Source organism: Uranotaenia lowii, chromosome 2, assembly GCF_029784155.1.
Source record: "Uranotaenia lowii strain MFRU-FL chromosome 2, ASM2978415v1, whole genome shotgun sequence".
Taxonomy (NCBI): domain Eukaryota; kingdom Metazoa; phylum Arthropoda; class Insecta; order Diptera; family Culicidae; genus Uranotaenia; species Uranotaenia lowii.
This window is the reverse complement of record NC_073692.1, coordinates 203,466,667-203,483,633: the sequence shown is the minus strand read 5'-3', so window position 1 is coordinate 203,483,633 and position 16,967 is coordinate 203,466,667. Positions and strand designations below refer to the sequence as shown.

Here is a 16,967-nt window from a genome sequence, read left to right as displayed (position 1 = left end):
TTTTAATATTTATGAACATATTTTGGTGTAATAAGGTCAAGTTTGATATCTTCTATCGTTGAAATGCAAAAAACACAAATCGGTAATGTTGGCGCATACGTCAGTTTGCCAGATTACGGCAGAGCAGTATGTGCATTAGTGGCAACATCAACACTAAAAGACACGGCTGTTAGGAAATCGATTGTAACTAAGACCATCAAGCAATATGTGACTGCTAGAAGAGAACACAACAAGGTGATTTTCGGGATATTATGTGGGTTTGCAACTGGTGGGGTGCCACTAGGTTGGGACTTTGACACAATAATGAATGAAATGGAAGCTAGTAAAGTTTCAGTACGCAAGATGAGGGAAGCAGCCAAAGAGACAGCTATTGTAAGTGGACCATCATCGACGGGTTTTCATTAAGTGCATCGTCAAGTGGAATCTCACATTCTTTGATTGCGACCTCAGAAGAACCGAGTGAGATTATAATGCTAATTACCGACAGCATTAGTGAGATCAACAAGTTCATCAAGGAGCCAGCTGTTGCAGAGTACAAGAAGAAAGAAGTCACTGAAGAATATGTGATCAAAAGTGTGAATATTACAGAGAAGATTATAACTTGTGTTCTGCAGCAATTACCTATGAAGATATGTGACACTTGTGACCTTTCTGCAAAATGTGCACTCAACTCAAAGCCTTGTATATGTCATTATGAACCCGGTGATTTAAGGAAACCAAATAAAGGTCACTCTAGGTGGTTTTATGATCTCATTGTTGGAGGTAAGATTAGTGTTGACGATGTACTTTCTACAAACAGGTCGATAAGGTTATATAACAAACTTAGGGATGTGTTCAAACTTAATATTATGGATTCCCTTATATTGGTTAAGGCATCTACATGTAGACTGTATAGGGATGCAAGACAGTATATATTATTGACCTGGGGTCATGATATATATGTAGCAATAATGGAGGAGCACATATGTGTACCAAAAGGTAAGTAGTTTTAATTAACAGAATTGGGAGGGAATAATATTAGTACTGACTCCACTGTTATTAGTTAAGGCCCTTTACACTGACAATATTTGTAAGTTTCTTGTTTAATCCATATTATTCAAATACATGAAATATTTCTAATAAAATGATAATCAAATCTATTGTATCCAGTATGTTAATATTCTTTAGTTTTGTGTCAGTGTAAAGTGGGTCCTCAGCATGCTGCAAAAATTTTAACTCAAGGGAGCATATTGGTGTCATCTGCCTTGTTTACATGGATGACATCATAATTTTTTCTACTAGTCTTACAGAACATCTGGATAATTTGTCAAAAATTTTCACAATGCTTCAGAAGCATAATTTGAAAATTCAGTTGGACAAGAGCGAATTCTTACGAAAGGAAGTCGCATTCTTGGGCCACATTGTAACTTCTGAAGGAGTAAAGCCAAATCCTGATAAGATTGAAATCATTCGGAAATGGCCTATTCCTCAAAATGAAAAAGAACTCAGAGGATTCCTAGGAATCTTGGGCTATTACCGAAAGTTTATTCGAGATTTCGCCAATATAGCGAAACCTCTCACTAATTGTCTCAGAAAAGGTGAAGCAATTGTACATTCGAAAGAATTTGTTGCAGCCTTCGAGAAATGTAAGCATATCCTTTCTGGAAGTGATATTCTTCAATATCCAGATTTTGCAAAACCTTTTATTTAACGACGGATGCTTCCAATTTTGCAATTGGAGCAGTCCTATCCCAAGGTACTGTTGGAAGTGATAAGCCAGTAGCTTTTGCTTCCAGGACATTGAACAAGTCAGAGGAGAAGTACTCTGCCATTGAGAAAGAACTTCTCGCAGTAGTTTGGGCCTGCAAATATTTCCGGCCATATCTTTATGGACGAAAATTTGTTTTGTATACTGACCACAAGCCTCTTACTTACGGATTGAATTTAAAGGATACAAATAATCGATTAGTTCTTTGGCGTTTAGCGCTGAGCGAATTCGATTATGAGATCAAGTATCGGCCCGGAAAACAAAACATCGTTGCTGACAGTCTATCTCGTGTTCGGACTGAACTGAATATCAATGAAAGCAATTCATCTGATAGCATAAGTGCACACTCTGCAGACACAGATGACTCGGAATACATTCATTGTACGGAAAAACCACTAAATGTATTCAGTAATCAGATTATCCTTAAAATAGGTCCAGATGAACCGGATACGTACGAACAAATTTTTCCAAAAATGTTTAGGCTTTTTAACGAATAGTCACCGTTGATTATTATTTTTATGAAAGTTTAATGGCATTGCGGTGAACTTGATACAACGAAAATTCTTGATAGAAGAATTAAAGATTGAAATTAAATGACGGATAGACAAAGCAGATGCTTAATAGAAGAAAATTGAAAGATGTTGAAAATGAGCCCAGAGCATATTTTATGGAAAGCTTCAAAGGTGCGTTCTAGACCCTTTGTCCCACATCAATTGAATGGCTGAGAGAAGTAATAGCGAGAGGCACAATTACGTTCACCCATACATCCAACCCGATGGATTGGTAAAGCACGTGCTTCCCAATCGGACAAAAAGTCTAGACCGCATGGCTCTGGTGAAGCTTCCCTTTTGCTGAACCAGTTCAAGCGATGTGTTATTGGTTGTTTCGGATTCCGTTTTTATCGGCAGCGCTACTTATTGTTTTCACGCAAGTACCGTAAACGTCCCTACTTTTGCCAACTATTTAATTTTTTGAACTGTATTTCGAAATATTTACCCCTTATTTAAACCCCCCAAAGCCAAATGATTTTATTCTTTTTAACGAATAGTCACCGTTGATTATTATTTTTATGAAAGTTTAATGAAAGTTTCGTTGTATCAAGTTCACCGCAATGCCATTAAACTTTCATAAAAATAATAATCAACGGTGACTATTCGTTAAAAAGAATAAAATCATTTGGCTTTGGGGGGTTTAAATAAGGGGTAAATATTTCGAAATACAGTTCAAAAAATTAAATAGTTGGCAAAAGTAGGGACGTTTACGGTACTTGCGTGAAAACAATAAGTAGCGCTGCCGATAAAAACGGAATCCGAAACAACCAATAACACATCGCTTGAACTGGTTCAGCAAAAGGGAAGCTTCACCAGAGCCATGCGGTCTAGACTTTTTGTCCGATTGGGAAGCACGTGCTTTACCAATCCATCGGGTTGGATGTATGGGTGAACGTAATTGTGCCTCTCGCTATTACTTCTCTCAGCCATTCAATTGATGTGGGACAAAGGGTCTAGAACGCACCTTTGAAGCTTTCCATAAAATATGCTCTTGGCTCATTTTCAACATCTTTCAATTTTCTTCTATTAAGCATCTGCTTTGTCTATCCGTCATTTAATTTCAATCTTTAATTCTTCTATCAAGAATTTTCGTTGTATCAAGTTCACCGCAATGCCATTAAACTTTCATAAAAAAAAAAAAAAAGAAAAAAAAAAAAAAAAGAATGTTTAGGAGAACAATTACAAAATTGGTTTTCGGAGTTCCACTGTTTATCAAAATATTCAAAGAATACATGGATTTGAAACGAACCAACTGCATCATGTGCCCAGAAAGTTTGATAAATAGCATACAAATTGTATACAAAAATTATTTCACTCGATGTAAATCATTTAAAGTTTTCATTAGCCAAAAACTTCTGATTGATTTAAGAACGACTGAAGAACAGAGCCTAATAATTGAGCAAACTCATGAATCAGCTCATAGAGGAATTTGGGAAAACCACAGACAAATTTCAAAACGTTACTTTTTCCCGAGAATGAAATTTAGAATTCAACAATTCATCAAAATATGCGAAGTATGCAACGTTAACAAATAAGACCGACACCCGTACAAGATTCGTCTTGGTACCACACCGAATACAAAAAAGCCTTTTGAAATAATTCACATTGACCTGTTTTTATCCAAACCTCTTGTATTTTTATCCGCAGTTGATAAATTTTCAAGATTTGGTGTTTTTATCCCAATTAAGTCAAGAACAATCACAGATATAAGAAAAGGGCTGCTTAAATTATTTTCAATCTATGGTACACCAGGACTAATCGTGTGCGATAACGAACCGGCTTTGAGATCAGCCGAAATAAGAGGTATGGCAAACAATTTAAATGTCCAAATGCACTTCGTGCCCGCAAACCATAGTGAAAGCAACGGATTAGTCGAAAGATTTCACTCAACAGTGGCTGAAATTGTTCGATGCGTTAAACCACAATACGCTGATTTGACGCAAAAAGAAATTTTCCTTATTGCATGCACATTGTACAATAACACAATCCATTCGGCTACTAAATTAAAACCGAGAGAATTTTTTTATGGCTTGAAGGATGGACACGAAAGGCCTCTGGACATTGAGCAAATGGTGAATGAAAGAAACAAATTTTATGATGAGGTTATTTTGGCCAATGAAAAGACTCAAAAACAAAATTTAGCCTACCACAACAAAGGTAGGGAAAGACAACCTCACATAAATGAGAACAAAACTGTCTACAAGTTAATCCAAGGGATCAAAAGAAAAACAAAAGAAAGATATAAACCGACCAAAGCTGTTGAGGACCAAGGACGAGTTATCCTCGACAGGTCTGGACGACAAATTCATAAAGAAAATGTTAAACGATTATAAACTAATATTTTTTATTTTTCAGGAGGCACTCTTCATTAATCATCATAATGATTATTTCAAAGTAGTCGAAGATTCCTTTGAATTCAGCTACAGTAATAATGATAATGATATTCATTCCCTTTTCCTATCCCAAATTTATCCAACTCCATGATATCACAAATAATCCAGGAGCGCTGACTTTCAGTGCGGGAGAGGGCAGAATTCACGAAATAAAGTCCAATAAAGTTAATCTAGTTTTTAGCACTCAGGAGAATGGTTCGTTTTAACCGCAAAACCTATCACCGCCACGAGGGCGGAATTTAGTGATGTAACAAGTCTAAAAGTTTTCCCCCCGGAGATCTTTTGAAAAGTATTAATCATGAAATTGATGATGATCTTTTGAAAAGTATTAAATGTAACAGATTCTAATACTCAACACAGTAGCGCGCTTCATGACGTCTCATCACTTTTCGTTTATTAATGATACGATAATGAACAAAAAAAAAGAAATTATCAACCTAGACTTTTCTTTTGAGGGGATCAAAAATTATGATACAATACACATGAACAATTTAAAACTTTCACATTTTATCACAGTTGGAAAAAAAATTCGGCGTGTGAAATAAATAGAATAATAATACTATAAGCATCATACAAATCGACGCCCTTTAACAAATAACCAGCAATGATAACAAAGAAAAATTAACAACAAAATTAAAAGTTTCCAAACCTTAGCAAATTATTTCAACCAAATGTCGTTCAGCGTTGCGTCACTAAGCTCTTCGTCCGGCAGAACCTTTAGCGCCTTCAATGTTTCCATGTAGAACGTCAGCTCCGAAACGACTGTACCGTGCTGCGGTCCTCCATTGTTGACGATGTTGTTCCGCAGCAGCTGTTCCCGCAGTTTATCTTTGAAACTTTTGTGAACTACCCTGTAGATGGTGGCAACTTCCTTTTCTGGAAGAATCGGTGCAATTGCTTCGTGTAGTTTGACAAACTGGCGGCTTATGTTCCGGAACGATTGCGACGGAACGGGTGGTCGGGCGTCCCAGTTCGCCATTTGACCGCTAACTGCATCGCATATGATCACTAGCACTTTGTTTTCGATTTCCTTGATGTGGGAAGCGAAATCCTTTTCCACGGAATCATACCCGGTTAAAATGTTGGTGGATGAGGTTTGATTGTTGGTTTCCAGAGATTGAAAGTGGCTTTTAACGTGTGGCAAAAGCCATAGGACTAGTTGAAGTGCGCGTGAAACTAAAGCAAGGTTTCCGCTGGTTATAGTTTTTAGACCGGCGACATGCAAGGCCCCTGCCCCTAAAACCAGTTGACAGGAACGAGAGTTAAAGGTTCGTAAGAGATCAATCACATTCCACGAAAGTTGAGGAGCAACCACGGGCAGTTGCGAGGCACAACGACAATATTCCCCAACGATCTGTACCAATAGCAAAGCGGCGCCAACCAAAGCAAACGGCTTGCCTTCTACTAAAAGCATACTTTGAGGTGCATTCGATATCACTGGAACTCCGTTTTGGTCAACTTTGGTACGCCACATGAAATTTCCTTTGGAAATATTATCTACCATTGTTTGGAATTCCGTAGGAACTTCTGCTTGTTTCCAACGTTCACTATCTAGCAGTAGGGCTAGCTTTGATTTACGTTCCGAGTGAAATTTCTGAGCGAAACGGTTACCCTGTGTCCTTAAAGCCATCTTCAGCGGGACACTTTGTATACCACAAACCTTTTCACAACCGTCACTAAACCGTTCGACAATTTCCGTCAGCTGTTGGATCTGCTCGGCACTGACTGAACTTTTTTCCAAACTTTGATTAGATACTAGATTAGCACATCGTTCGTGGCAGTAATTGCAAACGCTTTGCAGCAAGTTACTCAATTTTGTCTGTACAACTTCATGATCTTTACTGCTCAAGAACGCTTCCGTGTCCATAAATGTCACATCGTCAGTAAGTTTACCGGCACTGGCATCGGCCGTCTGCTGCATCACGTCATGCACGGCTCTTACCCGCTTCAGCAGCTTTAGCAGAGTGATAGTGGCCGATTCTAATAGAATAATCCATTCGGAAAGCGACAGACTTTGTGCCTCTTCACCTGCTCCCGTCAAACAAACCTCTGCCTCTCCTGATGCAATGACTTCGATAACCAATTGCTTCACCACGGCTCTGACTGTAGTGATAGCTTCCTCTTTATAAGTGTCTATGAAATCCAGACTGCCTTTTCTCAATAGTCCTGATATAATGCATATCAGTTTGTCTTCCTCCAGAACTTTTTCAACCGCCTCAAAACCATTTTCTTTAGCCAACGGTCGATTCAAGTCTGCCGTTGAGTAACGCTCGAAATCTGTTGTCAGCATTTTGTCAATCAACCGTTCCATCTCGTTCAGTTGCGATGGCAAATGTCGAAAGCAATGCACCCCGACCAGCTCCTGGCTCAAGATTTCTTGCGTCGTTCCTATCAGATCGAGAGCCGCAACGTAATCTTGAGTGCTCAGCAGTAGTTGGATCATCGGTTGCGTTTGATGGACAGTGGACATCAGCTTTAGTCGTTCCAGCACCAGGTTGTTGTTGGAACGGGTTCGCTCCAGGCTCATGATCTGTAGCGATTCCCGAACGACTGTGTCGTCCAACAGTTTTAAGCGACTCCGAAGACGAGACACGTGCGCAACCGCTTCCCTCATCTGCTCCATTATGGCGTCTTGGGAAGTCATGGCATGGAAGAAGGCCGACGATTTTTCTGCGACCTGAAGGAAGATATAAAGGCAATAGTAGTTAGAACTGGTTATTAATCACCGTTAATTTGTGTTGTTTGTTAATTAGGTGTGTTATATTCATTGAGAAAGAAAAATTTGATCAAGAAATTTTGCCCTGCTAACTAAAGCGCATTCTCGACAGTTTGGTTTTTAACCACGTCCAACTCAAAGGCACATAGAGAACGCAACTGATAAGAGGAATGTTGGTTTTATAACGTACCTGTTTTGCTATCAGCACCTCGACGATATCCAAGTAATGACTCAGTTTTTCCTGCAGCAATCTACTCGACTGTTTGGCCTGTTCGCCATCGTTGCCGATGCCAGGAAAAACTGCAGCAAATGAAGCCGGACTGTGAAGTTTCATGTCCTGTGTCAAGAACACTTCCGGAATGTCTTTTAGGTTTGCAGTGCCCCCGTTCGGCAAACGATCACTCACGATGGGCTGCTGGTTTTGCTGACTAGCTCCAACTTGTGGCAGGGCCGTTTTTGAAACCCTCGTGTGTACCCGGTACCGTTTACCGATACGTTTCAGATAGAAGTCGAAATGATCCCACTTGATTTCCGGCAGCTGAGAACTAGTTCCGGTCGATTGCTGTTCCACAAAGTTATCGCCCCACTTCTTGGTGAAAAAGTTGGTCTGCTTGCTTCTGCTGGGATCGTTCAGCACCGCCGGTAAATTTTGGGCTGCCGAAAAGACTGACCATTTTATTTGGGATTCCTTCTGCTGCTGATTGACGTGGCAGCGATGCACATGCATTTCGTAGTCCCGATCGCTGACCCCGTCCAAAGGCAGCGACGAGCAGACGCCATTGTAGCCGTACCGGCACACGTACGATCCACCCTCCACGGTGCAGTGATGCTGTCGCAGGTGCCTGCAAGAGTCGAGAGGGAGATTTGGAAATAAATTAATGAACGGCACGTTTCGAGCAAAGTTGTTTTTATTTCTGTCTTCTCGATTCAAGCTTCTGAAAAGAAGATTTACCAAAAACCGCAAAAACACAAAATACCTATAGGGGAGAATGAGGATACTTGATATCTTAGGCATAAGTCGTGTAATATATGCGCAAACAAATAAAAAAAAAAAAAAGGATACTTGATGCAAGTTGGACCATACTTGGTTTTAGCCAGTCGTTTTCGACAAATCTAAAAGAAAGAAAGAAAGAAAAGGATAAGGTACACCGGGGCAAGTGCAAACGGTTTTCACCATAGTTCAACTTTCACATGTCCTAGAAAAATATGTAAATCTTCAAAAAATATCAATTATCGTTCGTTGCATCATTAAAATGGTTCTCAATAAATTCCCGTTGAAAGTGAAAAATTAAAAAATGTTGGTTAAAAGTAACGGTACTTTTGTGGAAAAGTTTCTAAATTTGCACTTGCCCCGTTTATGGGGGCAAGTGCAAACGCAATGCTTTTCCCAAACTTATTCAAAGATGCGTCAGTGTATAGTTACTAAAACGAATTTAATACTTGTTCCGGTATGTTTTATCAACTTTTTTTTATGTATTTGCTGGTTTTCTGCAATATTAATTACTTTTTGGAACCTCAGTTTTGATGACTGTTGTTTGAAGCAAAAGACCTTCATTTGCCAAGGCATAACGGAATTTTGAATATCCGCTTCAGATACAACACATTGGATACCCTTTCTGACCACTCTAATATAATGCTGAACCATTTTTGAGATGATTTTTTTTAAATGTCTGATGTTACATGGCTTAAAGGCAAGGAATATTTAAATAAGGTAGTGCCGAGAGCCATATTGGATTTTTTTTGTGACGTCACAAAAACGATTGTATCGAAAATTTATGTGAGAATGGTAGGAATTTCAAAGAAAAACACGTTTAAGAACGAAATTGAATTCCAATTTCATTTTGATTTAGTTGATAGGCCTCTATTTCACAATGTTATGAAATTTTTTAGTCCTTTGAAGATTGCATAATGTTTTTTTTTAATTTATTAATGAATGCAATGCCGCCTTGGAGCTAAAACGTGCAAAAATGAAGAAAATATCAGCTTTGAAAAGTTCTAGCTGGTAGGTATTGTGTGTTCAACCGATTGTCATGATTTTAGTCCAACGGGTTTACCATATACAATTCTTATGTAGAATAATTAACATCAATTCTGATTGTTAACTCAGTTTACTAAAATGCCAAAAAAAGATTGTGATTTCGTATAAAAAATTGTGTTTTAATCACTTTATTGTAATGAGGAGCTTAAACTGCACTGACTTTAACATTTTCATGGAAAAATTTGAACTAATTTTAAAATTTTGCAAATTTCAGTGGTAAAAACCCACCATTTTTTCAAACTTCGATGGTCTATTTTATAGAAAAAATATTCGCAAACGCAACTTTTTTTGCACCTATCTTGAAGAGCAAGAATCATTCTATAATAACATGTTTTCAAAGTGGGAAATTTTCAGCAGATTCTTCGAATTATCATCGAAAAAGAAAAGTTTCCTAGTAAATTAACAGATTTTTCGTGATTGTGACGTCGCAGTATGTATCAATACTAGAGCAGGGCTGCCTTGGCACTACCTTCTTTAAATATTCCTTGGCTTAAAGGTGCGTTTGCACTTGCCCCGCAGTGTGGATTGACAGGAGTGAATATTATTTTCACAATTTCCAGGGTATACTGAAAATTTATCATACATTTTCTGCTTTCACTTGAATATCAGTCCCAAACACTCACCTTTCAACGAAAAATTGGATTTGAATGCCCTTTTTTGTAGCCAAAAAAAGCAAAACAAAAACACACTTTTCATGTCTAGTACGTACTTGAATTCGTGTGTAATCAAACAGTGCCGTGTTTTTAGTGAATAATTAAAAGAAAGTTTAGTTTATCTATGTCAGATTGTTGGTTTGGACAACAACAACAACTTCTAGAAGAAGAAATATTTTTTAATTTTTTTGTAACAGAGGAAAGTTGATCGTTTGCACTTGCCCCGAGTTTGCACTTGCCCCGGTGTACCTTACTTGATCCCTACTAGGGACGAATGCCTCCTGTGGAGTTAAAATCCCTTTAAAATAAACAAACAAACAAATACTTGATCCCTGGGGATATTTGATTCCTTATAGCTATATCTCGTAACTGGAAAGTCTTACAAAGATCAAATGTTCTAGAAAATGTGCCAAATGGAACAAAACAACAATGCTTTTCGTTTGTTTTCTGTATTGATATTTTGACTGGTTGATTCTTAAAGGTAATTCGTTATTTTAATATTTTTGTTTGAAAAAGCAGTTGTATTTGTAGAGTTGGGTAGGTGTGGGAAAGCTATTGTTGGATCTAATCTGTATTGGATGTTATTATTTTCGGGATGAAGTTTTGATGCTTCGAAGAACGTTAATTTATTCAAGGCCATAGCTTTGTTTATTTTAACCTTCCTATCACGTTCTTTACAGGCACTATCATCTACTCTGTAAATTTCGCTCTAATTTCAAGAAACCGTATAATCACCATGGCATGGTGAAATTAAAAGTTGGCAAGATGGACCATAATGGTCTCAGAGCACCTGTATCCGTGGTCTATTCTTGGGTCTAATTTATACAAGAATTGAACCGACGAAATAAGATCCACACTGAACCTCGAAAATACCCAAACTTGAGAACTTTCCCCGCCAACCCGAATGAAACTCCCTCCCTACAGGTTTGGCTTATGGTGGCTTAGCCCAAAGTTAAGCTCTTAGGTCGAATTCACAGTGAGCGCGAAGCGAAGTGCGAAGCGAATTTCCAATTCGCGCGGCAAACCGCTTCTCTTTGAAACACGTTGAAAAAAACATCGACCGGCCACAGTGCAAGCGAATTTTCATGCGAAGACCCGGATGCATCGCACGAATTCATCCTGTTCATCCGGACATACACTGAAAATATTCTCTCGGATATTTTTTATCGTAAAATGATTTATCAAAAAAAACTTTTTCAAAAGTTTATTTATTTAATTATCATTGCCGTTGCTGTGTTGGTAATGAAAAAGGCACGGTTTTTTAGCGCGGATTTTCGAAAAAAAAAACGCGGTTTCAGTATTTTTCAATTGAAACAAATTCTAACTGGCAATAAACGACCGGTGGCATGAAAGCCCCACAATATGTGTATAGGGTGAAGGGACTGAACGGATAGAAGTTGGAATTTGTTATCCGACGCCATCTTGAAATCCAATATGGCCGCTTCCACTCAACTTTAAAATGTTGGAAGTGACTGAAAAGCACATGAAACTCCCACAATATGGGTATTGGATGAAAGTACTCAATAAGTAAGAAGTCGAATTTGGCTGTCCGACGCCATTTTGAAATAAAATATGGCGGTTTCCGCTTAATTCAAAATGCAATAAATAACTGAAAATCGAATGGTATATCCACAATATAAGAAATGAGTGAAAGGGATAAAAAAGTAGATGAAAAATTACTGACAAAAATTCAACGAAAAATTTAAGAAAACTGCAAAAAACCACTGAAATGAATAAACAAAAATATGACAAGTGTTATAAAACTAAAGTAATATTGACAAAAATATAACAAAACTGTGGAAAAATATGAATAATTATTACTAAAATTTAAAAATATGACAAAAAAAATAGTAACAATTTACAAAACTTTGAATAAAACACGCCAAATGTGGTAAAATAATTAAGCCAAAAACATGACAAATATTACAAAATTAGACAAAAATATGAGAAAAAATTCACAGAAATGACAAAACTTTGACAAATGAGAAAAAAAAATTATGACAAAATTATAATCAAAATTTGACAATAAAATTACCTGACAGAACTAATATAAGGACCTGAAATCCGAGTTCCCCAGCCGTAGGAACCTCCCTCTACAGTGAGCCGTGTGCGGTCAGTGAAGATTCTGGCTCAATTTATCATGCTCGTAGGATGTCTAAATATTACCATTGGTATCTTCCTAACAAAATACGCATGCGGTACCTATCTGAGCAGGAGTTAAAGCTGAACGAAAATGTGAATTAAAGTAATATGTAAAAAGTGAAAAGAAATGGTGTTTTTGTTGAACGCAGCAGGCGTTTAACAGTAGCAAAATAATCATAGTAACCCATGTTTTAAATTTGAATAAAATTCTCTCTTGTTCCAACTGTTTACGGAGCTAGTTCGTTCTTTACGGCTCTCCATATTCCAAAAGTTTTTATTTATTCGAATCCTAAAACTCCAAACACATTTGTGTATGTGTGCGTGATTTATCCACGCACGGTTCCGAATACCGTTTTTGTAAGTTGGAAGAACGTTTTGTCAAATCCTTTCTTAACTATCAAATTTATCATAGAATTGGTATATTTTTATCATATTGTTGTAATATTTTTGTCATCTTTGCCATATTTCTATCAAAGTTTTGTCAGCGTTTCGTAATTTTTCATGTTATTATATTGTAATTTTTTTTCATTATTTTGTTGTATTTTTGTCATAATTTTGGTAGATTTTTTTTCTTGCAAAGATTTTTTCACGAGTGATTAATTTTTGCAAAACACCGAAGGTTTTTTTCAGTGTTGACCGCTTCGCAATTCGCGTACACTGTGGCCGGCCTTCAAAAACGAACTTGCGAAATTCATCCGGTGAATGAATATTTCGCTTCGCAGTTCGCTTCGCGCTCACTGTGTTCGTACCCTTAAAGGTGAACTCATCCCCCAAAATCTGATACCGCAATAAAATGGAAATCAAAATAAAAAAAATACTGCAGGTACAGGAATCACACCCATACCTGCAATGGCACTGCGATTACCATCACAGGATGCTAACCGCTCGGCCACCGTTGATTTGTTGAGAGAGGCAGCTACATCATCGTATATGCGAGACTTTCTGCGAACGAAGCGGGAATAAAAGTAATCCCCCAAAAAAAACAGTTCTCCGCTTTGAACTTACCCCCCAAACCTAAATCTCCCACGATGGAGGTAATAGAATCAGATTCGTTTACAACTAAAACCCCCCAAAAAAACAGTTCTCCGCTTGACGGACAAGTTTGGCTTATTTTCAAGCTGTGATTTTTTCACAAACTTGAGTTGTCAATATCGAACTCAGGTTTGGCGGGTGGCAGTTCTCAAGTTTGGGTATTTTTGATTTTCAGTGCAATCCAGTGAAAAAACTATAGCAACCCCACTCGTGTTCCATTAACTGTCAAACGGTTTAGAGCTGCGTCAAATTGGATCCAAATCTCATCAATTTTGGAGCAATCCTTATAGAGCACCTGTATCCGTGGTCCAAACAGCCGGTTTAGACCCAAATTCCGACCCGAGCAACCGCATTGGTGATCCATTATACCAGTTTCAACTCAACTTTTTTTAGAGCTGGTATAAGGATTGATCCAAAACTGATGAGATTTGGATCCAATTTGACGTAGTTCTAAACCGTTTGACAGTTAATGGAACACGAGTGCAGCTGTCAGTTTTTTCATTTGATCTGATCTAATTTCTCTGGTTCAATTCTTGTATAGATTAGACCCAAGAATACACCACGAATAAAGATGCTCTTATAGAGCACCTGTATCCGTGGTCCAAACAGCCGGTTTCGATCCAAGCAACCGCGCAGCTGTGTTCCATTATACCAGTTTCGTCTCATAATTTTTTAGAACTGGTAATGATTGCTCCAAAATCGATGAGATTTGGATCCAATTTGATGCAGTTCTAAATCTTTTAACAGTTAATGGAATACGGGTGGGGTTGCTAGTTTTTTCACTGGATTGGATCTAATTTTGTCAGTTCAATTCTTGTATAAATTAGACCCAAGAAAAGACCACGAATACAGGTGCTCTAACCAGTTCTAAAAAATTTTGAGACTAAACTGGTATAATGGAACACGGCTGAGGTTGCTTGGGTAGGAATTTGGTTCTAAACCGGCTGTTTGGACCACGGATACAGGTGTTCTTAGCCGTAGGTACCTGCGGGATAAGCAAATAACAAAAATTGATCGCCATTAACGCAAAACGCATACACATGGTAATTTTAAACCTTTTAAACAAACTCATGTTCAAGATAAACAAAATTTAGTAAATAGTCACGGGACGGTAAAACGTGTCAAATGCATGACTCGGTAAAATGATATGGCTCCACAATCTAGGAATGTGTTGAATCTTCTTCAAGCGAGTGAAATCAAAATATTTCCTCGCATCTTTTGATCAATCATATAAATAGAACACATTTGGGCTGCGATCTCATGCGTTAGAAATTGGATCAATTCAGTTCTTCATTACTTCTCCCCTTGTCTATACGCTCGCTCGCTCGGTTATCATTGAACATAAAAGTATGTTTTGTTCGCTCAAGCTGAGGCCTCACTACTGCCAGTGAGCTACCACAGTATTGACGAAAGCAATTTGCATTAATTAAAACTGTTCAAACAGTAACAGTATGGTACGATGATACGAAGAAATGATGGGGAAAAACAGACTTCTTACCTTACGAAATCGGCTGGTGTTTTGAACACGATCAATGACTGAGCCGTTGTTGGCTGCAAACTATTGGGGGCCACTTTGGAACTGTTGGATCCCGAAACAGGAACCTCGAAGCGGGTTCCGTCGGATGTTTTCCACTGCTGTTGTTGTTGTTCCTGCTGTTGCGTGGCTGACGACACCGAAGACAACGGGGAAGAAGAACTGCTACAGTAGCAGCAATTTTGCCATGGTGGCGGATCCTTCAAATCGAATAATGCTGCACTACTAAACTTCGCCATTGCCTCATGGTGGATTTAATGAGGGATGGACAGAATTTGAATTCCTGTTTCCGTAAAACGACACCGAAATTCACTAATTTTACAAACGCAGAAAAACACCGATACACGAATTCGCAGAAATCGACTGACTGCGGGCAGCTGACACGGCGAAAACAAAACGTCATCACTGACAGTTTTCCTCCATGATGGTTCACCGCCCGTTAGGCCAACACGTACTTAGGTCAACAGAAGGGTAAAAAGCATAAAAAGCACGCATACCTTAACGCATAGGGGAGATGAGGGCATAACGAGCACCCAGGACATAATGAGCACTCCTTTTTTCTACATGAGTACGTATTTTCTTAAACAAATTTTCATAAGGACTTGTTTCGTACTACTCATAGTATTAATTTTTCACCAAAAAAGAAATCAGCAGCAACACGAGAAAAGGGTCTATGTTCATTTATGACGTTTCGAGAAAAACGCGTTTGAAAATTTTGCAATCTTTTTTAAATCGCTAATTAAAATTCACGAGGAATCTCCAAAGTCTTTATGGTCAAAACGGTGCAAAGGATCATTTTAACCTTCCAAAGTCGTTCGGGTCAATATGACCCGAAGCGCACATTCAAATCATCATAACTCTTCGAGAAAAAATCGCAAAAATTTGATTTCAAAAACCTCCCTGGGGAATCACGAAATACACAATCTGTAGTACCAGGCAACTTCCTGTGACCACCGGAAGTGCTCGCTCAAAAAAATCCGTAATTAGGCTGTTCGGGTCTATATGACCCGAGAGTTTGCGTAAGTTCCCCTGGCCACAAATATTGACCGATTTCGATGAATTTTAATTCATTGTATAGATAATTTATTCTAGTTTCTCAATATTGAAAAATAAAGTCGAAATATTTTACGAAATCACCAGTAGCTGATTCCGAATGAAAAAAGTCCCGAAAAAGAGCTCTTTTTAGAATGCCTATAACTTGAGACAGGTTCCAAATATTGCGCTGGTTTTATAATATTTGGAATTGTCAAGAATAAACCTATCCATGGATGTATAAATTTTTGGTGGTCCAAAGGAAATTTTGGCCGCTATCCCGGAACTTCCGGTAGAAAAAATTCTTACTTCAAAAAAGTCACCCAATTTTGGCTTTGCATTGCTGTATCTCGGTTACCAATGGATCGATTCTCTAAATTCAAATTTTAGTTTTTTTTCGTTAACTTTATTATTATTTTCGTAGAACATAGTTGGTTCCTCAAAAATCTCAGTTGTTCAGTATATGGTAATCAAACTCACATCTTTTTTGTCATTTTTCAAACTCCCCCTCGTGTCGGTGCCCGCATGACAAAAAACCGTACGCTGAATCTTCCGTATTCACGGAGAAAAAAATACAGATTTATCAGTTACTTTACGAGTCTACGTGCACATAAATATGGTTGTTTGGTTCTGACCCGAAAAAACGATCAAAACAACAATCAGATGATACTTTGTCACGAAAGGATAAATGGTTGATTAAGCGATCGCATCGATGCTAAGAATCCAACAGGAATTTTCATTCAATCGTTAGTATGGCTGTTTCTACTGTACATGCTGCTCCCCGTGAACGTGGGAAATCGTTGATTCAAAATATTCATAAAATTAATTTGAACAGATAAAATGCATTGTTTTTCTTTTTAAAATGAAACAATTTTATTTTATTTTTCATTTTAATTATACGATCAATGGCATGAATTTTAAATTCATTGTTTTTTTTTTGCTTCTGCTGGGGGAGCCGCCGCCATGGCCCTGGAACAAAATGCTGTTATTGTTTTTTTTCGGTGGAAGTTGAACTGCCGGCGCCCTGAAATAAAATAAAAGCTGTTATGAAAATATGGTAGTGATAAATAAAAAAAACTATGTAACTTACGTGATATGATCTTATTCATCGCTGTTTATTATTTCACCT

At 37.9% G+C, this 16,967-nt stretch overlaps 2 protein-coding genes across 4 annotated transcripts in view; both read right to left on the bottom strand.

Moving 5' to 3' along the window:
* Window positions 1–5,440, bottom strand: part of LOC129744534 (cytoplasmic dynein 2 light intermediate chain 1) — a 140,634-nt gene extending 135,194 nt beyond the window's left edge. Inside the window, exon 1 of the mRNA XM_055737111.1 lies at window positions 5,341–5,440. The gene's annotated coding sequence lies outside the window, so the exon portion shown is untranslated. The remainder of the gene's footprint in view (window positions 1–5,340) is intronic.
* The window catches only part of LOC129744533 (vacuolar protein sorting-associated protein 54), a 149,283-nt gene extending 134,127 nt beyond the window's left edge, over window positions 1–15,156 (bottom strand). For 2 of the 3 annotated variants that reach the window (XM_055737109.1, XM_055737110.1), the window contains exons 1-3: window positions 14,771–15,156; window positions 7,598–8,249; window positions 5,341–7,368 (exon numbers count right to left, since the gene is read on the bottom strand). In XM_055737109.1, the coding sequence (XP_055593084.1) occupies window positions 5,350–7,368; window positions 7,598–8,249; window positions 14,771–15,045 (2,946 nt within the window). In that variant the 5' untranslated portion in view covers window positions 15,046–15,156 and the 3' untranslated portion in view covers window positions 5,341–5,349. Of the gene's footprint in view, window positions 1–5,137; window positions 7,369–7,597; window positions 8,250–14,770 lie in introns of those variants that run through there. The other variant, XM_055737108.1, reaches the window with a different exon arrangement.
* Between the last annotated feature and the right edge of the window lie 1,811 nt (window positions 15,157–16,967).